The following is an 8,139-nucleotide window of genomic DNA, read 5'->3' as shown; positions in this document are numbered from 1 at the left end:
TGCATGGATTACCTTACATTTATCTACGTTAAATTTCATCTGCCCGGTATCAAGTCTGGGTTTGGTGGTTGCTAGGAGAACAGTACTTGCCTGACTGCATTGTGCCAAGTGTAATAATAATAATAATAATAATAATAATAATAATAATACATTTTATTTATAATGCCCTTCACATCACAAGATCTCAACGGGCTACAAGTTAAAATAAGAGACAAAATTAATAGTTTAAAAGTAAACCATTTTAAAACCGCTTAGTGGAGGAACCAAAGGTTTTGTTAAAAAGAAATGTCTTTAGATGTCTTTGTCTTTTTAAAACAGTCAGTGGGTTGTGGTGCCCTCAGGAAGTCAGGGAGGGCATTCCATAGGCGTGGAGCAGCAGCACAGAAAGCCCTATCTCCCATAGTCTTCAGATTGGTTCTTGGTTTGTGGAGGAGGTTTGCGTGCGTAGAACGGAGGGAACATGTTGCGCGTTGTGGGTTGATAAGTTCTTTGAGGTAGGGGGGGGAGGCATGTCCATGGATGCATTGATGTGTAAGAAGCAAAACCTTATATTCAATCCTGGCGGAGACGGGAAGCCAATGAAGTGAGTGGAGAATGGGGGTGATGTGCTCATGTTTCCTAGCTGCAGAGTTTTGAATGTATTGGAGCCTCTGCAGGCTCTTGCTAGGTATCCCAAAGAGAAGTGCATTACAGTAGTCCAGTCTAGAGGAGATAAAGGCATGGACCACCTTTTCGGCATCAGATAGGGAAAGAATGGGGTGGAGTTTGGAAATGTTCTGGAGATGGTAGAAGGAGGTCTTGCAGAGGTGGTTGATATGGGATTCAAAGGTGAGTTGGGGATCCATTTTTACGGCAAGATTTCTGACTGTTGATGAGAGAGAGATATTGGAGCCAGAGAAGATCATACTGGTTATGGGTGATGATTTGATCTGGTGCCGACCAGAATGGCCTCTGTTTTGGAGCTGTTGAGTTGAAGGAAATTGTGTTTCATCCATACCTTTATCTCCTGTAAAGTTTGGTGGGGGGGGGATTATGGTGTGGGGGTTGTTTTTCAGGGGTTGGGCTTGATCCCTTAATTGTAATGAAAGGAACTCAGAATGCTGCAGCATTTGTTTGGGGATGGCCCCTTCCTGTTCCAACATGACTGTACACCAGTGCACAAAACAAGGTCCTAATTGACATAAATGAGTGAGTCTAATGTGGAGGAACTTGACTGGCTTGCATAGAGCCCTGACCTCAGCCTCATAGAACACCTTTGGGATTAATTAGGGAGGAGACTGCGAGCTAGACCTTCTCCTACAACAGCAGTGACTGACTTCACAAATGCTCCCCTGGAAGAATGGTCAAAAATTCCCGTAATCACACTCCTTGTGGACAGTCTTCCCAGAAGAGTTGAAGCTGTTATAACTGTAAAGTGTGGGCCAACTCCATAGCCTATGTATTGAGAATGGGATGTCATTAAAGTTCATGTGTGTGTAAAGGCCGGTGTCCCAATACGTTTGTCAATATAGTGTATTTATCATCTTAAAATATTAATGTAAAAAGAGCTGTCTTGGAATCTATCGGTATCGGCAGTTGTGTATAGGAATCAGATTTGGAACTGAAAAAATATGGATCGGCCCATCCCTACTTTAAATGATTGATACCCTTCAAATTATTGTGCATGTTAACTGTTTTTCGGTGTTCAGTTGTAGCATAAATTTGAAATGAACCAAGAAATTGAATGAAATTATTTCTCTTCTGTATCCATTATATTTATGTTCAAGTTTGGAAAGTAATCCAAAGCATTTAGATCAGGGTATTAACTTGTAGTAATCTCACAGAATATGTTCCAAATGATACTTGAGAGCATGTATTCAGTAATCTGTAATGCATTTTAAAAAGTAACTTTCCCATTCCTGGTTATTAAGGGTCCAAAGCACGAAGTGCTATGGAACCTTCTTGAAATTGTTAGGATTATTATTATTTTTCTTCCCTAAAACTGAATGCCCACCCTAAACCGTAAGTCCTAGGCCTACCAAATTTGGCAGCAAGATGTCTATTCCTACCCACTACTCAGGCCCTCTGACCTGTCCCAGTCAGTCAGATGGAGGCGCTGTAGCACCCCCCAACGCGTTTCGGTCGATATCTCCTGATCCGTTGGTCCTACAGTCGAAATTTTTCCCCCTCATTCAGGCAACCGTGTCCTACCAATTTGCCATTTGGACTGTGAAGCTCTGCCTATTTAGATTTTTGGCTAATTTGCATAATTTGCAAATCCTGCTTTTTCCTTAAAGTCCTACCTTGTCCTACCAAATCAGACAAGTGAGGTGTCAAACGAATCAGAACTCTCAGCTGATCGATAATTAGTGAAAAAATTTGGACATTTGCCTATCCTATGGCCATTAGCCACGCCCAAACAATGTCCAAATTTGGCCCGTTTTGGTCTGACTGCTATAACTTGGCTCAGTCTTGTCCTACCTCTACCAAGTTTGAAATCCTACCTCCCTACCCCATTCTGGGGACACTCCAAGGTGGGCCGCATTTTGTCAATAGTTGGCGCTACACCTAAAAACTGCCAGTGTCTCCTGACTGCCTTGGCCAATCCAAGTGAAATTTGTACTAGGATATGTACTAGGATCCAGCCTGAGGTCAGGCAAGTACAATGGCAGTCATAAGTCCTAAAAGTGTGGCCGCCATCAACCAATCAAAATCAAGCAGCCATTTCACAAGCTTAACAATGGCCAATCCAAACCAAATTTGGCACGTACATTTGTCGTCCGACCCTCAGCCCACCCTGTAAAGGACACCTCATTCAGCCAGATGCGGGTGCGACAGCATTTCTGCCTATTTCTCCAGAACTGTCGAGCCTGCAGTTGAAATTCATTGCAAGTGCAATTCACTATGTCATGCCAAATCAAACAACATATGGAACATGGTTCTCCCATCTTTGCGTTTTCCCGTGATTTATATAGGTCTGAAAACAGGTTTTTTTGTTAACCTCCTAGGATTTTCGCCCAACATGCATAAATCTGGTATCATTCAAATCAGGAGACAGTTAATAAATACAGTTAATAAAAACTTAATAAATAATTATTCAAAAAATCCTAACCTTTTTGTAAGGTACGGCCAGCAGACACACCCTTACTGTACTGGTGCCACGCCCATTTTAGTCAGACAGCTATATCTCAGGCATGCTCCGGGCAATCATTACCAAATTTCTCTCACTAATGTAGGGCTGTACCCCAGACCCGTCCAAATTTTGTGACGATCGGTCAAACAGGAGCGCTACGGCCACCGTTTATATATGTCTAAGACCCAGCTAGGCTAATTTAGCTAAAATGAGTTACCAGATTAGGTAGGAGGCTCTCTCTCTATCTCACCCTTTTTCCCCAAATCAGTGTGTGGCTCAGTGAGCTAAGCATGTATGCTTGCAATCAGAGGGTGGCCGGTTTCAACCCAGCTTCGGTGGGTACTTGAGCTAGTCGTCCCAACAGGCAGCAGGTGGTGTTAGTCAGTCCGTCCTCCAGCTCTCCGCAGTTCTTCCTCTATTACTTGTCCTACCTGTCCAATCATCCTATGCTTTGGACCCTTCAGTCACTGCCTGCAGTCACTAATTCATTATTATTATTGTACATGAATAAAAATAGCTATTTGAGGCTATGAAATGCTTCTCTTCCAGGGCAGCAAGGGCCTTTCTTTGTTTTTTGCAACACTGCGGGATGAGAAGGGGGAACTGAAGGGCATTGAGGTGCAGCGGCTGAAGGATAAGTTGGGGACACGACAGGTGCCCACGGCTGAGTTACTGCTAGATGGCTTCCCAGCTTACAGGGTCAGTAATCCCAGTGTTTGCTGTCTGTCTCTCACACACACTTGCCAAGACACTGCCTTAATTGCACAATATCAAAAGTTATTCTGAAAACCAAGAGAAGATAGGATTAAAAATATATCTAGAATTCATGACGAGTAGGCTGCGTTATAACAATATTTCTGGGTTAACAGTTGCTGGGGTCTTTATTTACATAAGATACAGAAGTAACATGCTTTTATTTGAGGCAGACTTGTATTAGAGGCAGGCTATTATATTAAATTTCTACTGTTACTGCATTACACTGTTAATAAAAATCCTATATATGAATGAATCAAACGCCACCATTGCATCACTTAAACTCTGTAAGACATCCCGGGTACATTTATTGGAAAAGTGTCTTAAAACAAGCTGTATAATGGCAGATTACAATATTGCAAGACTATCAGATTCTTAAGAGCTGGCTAACAGTACCAGTACCACCAGATATCAGTACCAACATACCAGAGTTTACCGTAAATACACAGGTGTCACAACAGAAAAACAAAACATTTCATGAGTTACTCCAAACATTTCTGGTTTTACAGCTCAGTTCAATGTCTAATAACTATCAGATTTAGTTGCAAACAAAATCTGAAATGAAAAACAGGATATTACTTACATATAATCAACATTGCAACTTACCTTGATAAATGAAACATATTCATTTTAAAGCAATAAAACTATTGAATGTTAGTTGATCTGGTATAATGATAATGATTCTGTATTAATGTGCATTTCACCAAGTGTTGACGAAATGGGTCAGAGTGTGTTTTACAATTAGGGGTGCAGGCTCCCCACAATCTGGAAAAAATGCATAAAAATTGTGATTCCCTTGGTGAGCAAAGCAAGCATGTCAGCAGACCAAAGAAATGCAAGATACAAAGTTTACGGGTAGTTATCATGTGAGAGGCTGCCATAAACATGATTGGTGTCCTCCAAACAAGCGCGCTCTCTCTCTCTCTCTCTCTCTCTCTCTCTCTCTCTCTCTCTCTCTCTCTCTCTCTCTCTCTCTCTCTCTCTCTCTCTCTCTCTCTCTCTCTCTCTCTTTCTCTCTCTCTCTCTCTCTCTGCCCATTTAAACACGGTATCCTGCTGTTGCAATGCCATTTCCTTTTCTCTGTTATACAGATCTTAATGATCTGGACCAAGTAATGTTTTTGGACTTGATCTCACAGTAGTAAACCCCTATTGTCTCCATCAATGCTTTCAATCTCTGTACCAGATCTCAGCTGAGGGCAGAGGAGTGGCGTCAATTGCCAACATGCTGACGATCACCCGCATCCATAATACTGTTTCTGCTGTAGCTGCCATGAGGAGGTACTGCTTCACATTCTGCTACATCCCTTGGCCATAACACCTATGAGTCACTGGTAGCAGCTACACAAGTAATGCATAATTCAAACATTGAAGTATAAACTGCATTTATTGTTAATGAGGCACAATTGCAAATTAACTGTGTTAGCCCTAGAATGACTACCAGTACATGTTTGAACTGCACACAGCCCTCCAGTGCCCAGTAGGGTGGGGATCCACTGTGGATTCCAGGCGTTTTTCCATTCTCCTCAGGATCATCCAGCTGGGCAGGGAATATGCCACCAAACGCTTCGTCTTTGGGAAGTTCCTTAAGGAGCACTCCTTGCATATGCAGACCATGGCGAGAATGGAGGTGGCAGCTGTCATTCCTGCTCCTAAACGTGCTACAGGCATTGACCTTCTGTCACAAGACTTTGACTTTCCTATAAATTGACTTTGACAGACTGACCACATCACAATATCTGACCCTTCTGTAATTCAACTTTTATTTTAATGATACTCTAAAAGTCAGTCTCATTCACCACAGCTCAGTTTTCAAATCTTAGTTTTCAGTATATACTTTTGGTTTGTTTTTAGGAAAAGTCTGCCTCGCATTCTGGTTGCTCTCTTTACCTTGTTTTGAATTTGTAGGTGGAGACGCGTGCTGCCTTTCTGCTGATGATGGAAGTGTGTCGGCTGCTGGGCAGAGAAGAGAATGGCTCAGCTTCACCTCTTGAGCTTCACTTGCTTCGCCTCCTCACGCCGGTGGCCAAACTTTACACAGGAAAACAGGTGAGCATGGCAGCAGGTACCTCCCAGCACTTCATGGGGTTCTTTCATCTTATAGCAAAATAATTAGTTTCTTGAGAAAGTTTTTGTTACTATTTCTTTGTTTATTATTATTTCACTTTACGTGCATTATGCCAGAAAATGTATTTGTTCCTTAGGCTGTGTCTGTGGTGTCTGAGGGATTGGAGTGTTTTGGGGGCCAGGGATACATGGAGGACACTGGATTACCCACAATGCTACGGGATGCACAAGTATGTTCTGTCATTTGAAAGTGTACATGGGATTTTGGTGAACAACAAAGGAAACAGCTGTTGTTTTGTCTGCTGTGCATAGTGTTAATCCTGTCTGCTGTCTCTCCGTTCCCCTGAGGTGCTGACTATCTGGGAGGGAACCACCAACATCCTGTCATTGGATGTACTTCGATGTATCATCAAGAGTCATGGGCAGGTGCTGGAGGCCTTCTTCACTGATGTCAAGGTGAGAGTGTCTTGAAGGGAAGGAAGTATACTTTGCGTTACAAAAACATGATATTGATTTTTTTTTTTGGTCACATTCTTGACTTTTTACTCGAATGCTGGAATAGTAATACCAGAAAACTGTGCATAAGTACTAAATATGTTATGTGTCCTTTCCATTGCAATTTGGAACATTAATTGAAGTGGTTGACTGTAAGATGTTGACTTTTGTTCTCTCTCCGTCTTATGTTTTGTTCAGGACAAGCTAGGGGCAGCCAAAGGAAAAAGTGCTTTGGGTCCTGCAGTGACAGCCATAGATGGTGCCCTTATTAGGCTGGGGAGTTTTGTGCAGACCTTTGCCCAGAGGCCCCCCAGCTACACTGAACTAGCAGCTCGAGATCTGACTTTCAGCCTAGCGCGCATCTATATGGGTAAGTCCTGAAAGATTAACTGCCAAACTGATCTAACCTTAACCTGAACCTGAACACCTAACCTTTCTTGTTTTTACCTGCTTAGGTGCTCTAATGGTGGATCAGGCTGCATGGGAGGGGGCAAGCCAAACAGACATTTATGCCACTCTCAGGTAATCCCCATGTAACTTCTTACTTGCGTCATCTAATGATTTCATTAATTATTACATAGTAGATCTTTAAGACAGGACTAGGCTTTCTGTGTTAAGTTTCAGGTCCCACAGTGACCCTGCCCAGCATTAGTGTCTGGTGGGTGGATGGATGGATTGTTAAGCATACAGTTAGTAAAATGTATAGGTTGTTATCAGATTTAGATATTTGGAACTGCCCATCGTGGACATGACCTGATATATGGAAGACCTTGAGTTCTTGAGTTGATGCTCCTGTTTCGAATACTGTTTTTCATCAGCAGATCATTATTGATACTGTGTTGCCCCTTTGTGTCAAAGGAAATGGTCACAGCAATCTCTCACTATTACCACAGATGGTGTGAACAGGACCTCTGCTGCGTGGCCACCAAAGAGCAGAGCGGCTGCTATGACCCAGAGAGCCCAGGTGCAGACACAGCGTTGGTGTATGAAGGGATGCCAGGACCCTGAACCACACTTGGCTGAACCTGTGATCACATGAATGTGGGGTCCTACCAAAGTTCTATATTCATTAGATATTCATATAGCTTTGCATCAAAAAAAAATCGTAAAATTTAATACAAATGCTTTTTTTTGTCCATCCATCCATCCATTTTCCAAACCACTTATCCTACTGGGTAGCGGGGGGTCCGGAGCCTATCCCGGAAGCAATGGGCATGAGGCAGAGAACAACCCAGGATGGGGGGCCAGCCCATCGCAGAGCACACTCACAGACCATTCACTCACACATCTACTCCTATGGGCAATTTAGTAATTCCAATCAGCCTCAGCATGCCTTTGGACTGTGTTGAGAAATCAGAGTACCCGGAGGAAACCCCACGACGACAAGGGGAGTACATGCAAACACTTTTTTTGTTTTCCTGTTATATATGCTGATTAATTTCTTTGATGGTAAAAAAGATGAATACGACCTCAGTCGTAGATTTTTTTTGGTCCCTACTGGCACTTTATTCTGATTTCTTACGTGTTCTTAACACACAATGACATATAATAAAGCTTTTATTAACAAATGTAGGTGGACAAATGAAGGCTCCTTGTATGCCTAAATCAGCCGTCAGGATATTTTATAGTTTGTATAGTTTATATATTAAATTGTTTTTAATGCTGCTTATTAAAGATGTTAACCTGTATGTGAGTTATTGAATTTCTAATATT

The 8,139-nt window shown here is 42.3% G+C and overlaps 1 protein-coding gene across 1 annotated transcript in view; it reads left to right on the top strand.

The window, feature by feature from the left end:
* Positions 1-8,114, top strand: part of LOC125714767 (acyl-CoA dehydrogenase family member 11-like) — an 11,837-nt gene extending 3,723 nt beyond the window's left edge. Inside the window, exons 6-14 of the mRNA XM_048985705.1 lie at positions 3,662-3,811; positions 5,051-5,145; positions 5,395-5,494; positions 5,773-5,913; positions 6,069-6,161; positions 6,280-6,387; positions 6,625-6,796; positions 6,882-6,948; positions 7,320-8,114. Coding sequence (XP_048841662.1) covers positions 3,662-3,811; positions 5,051-5,145; positions 5,395-5,494; positions 5,773-5,913; positions 6,069-6,161; positions 6,280-6,387; positions 6,625-6,796; positions 6,882-6,948; positions 7,320-7,434 — 1,041 coding nt within the window. The 3' untranslated portion in view covers positions 7,435-8,114. The remainder of the gene's footprint in view (positions 1-3,661; positions 3,812-5,050; positions 5,146-5,394; positions 5,495-5,772; positions 5,914-6,068; positions 6,162-6,279; positions 6,388-6,624; positions 6,797-6,881; positions 6,949-7,319) is intronic.
* Positions 8,115-8,139: the final 25 nt, after the last annotated feature.

The sequence above is a fragment of the Brienomyrus brachyistius genome, chromosome 2 (genome assembly GCF_023856365.1).
Source record: "Brienomyrus brachyistius isolate T26 chromosome 2, BBRACH_0.4, whole genome shotgun sequence".
NCBI lineage: Eukaryota > Metazoa > Chordata > Actinopteri > Osteoglossiformes > Mormyridae > Brienomyrus > Brienomyrus brachyistius.
The sequence above is the reverse complement of the archived record's forward strand: the minus strand, read 5'-3'. Positions and strand labels throughout refer to the sequence as shown.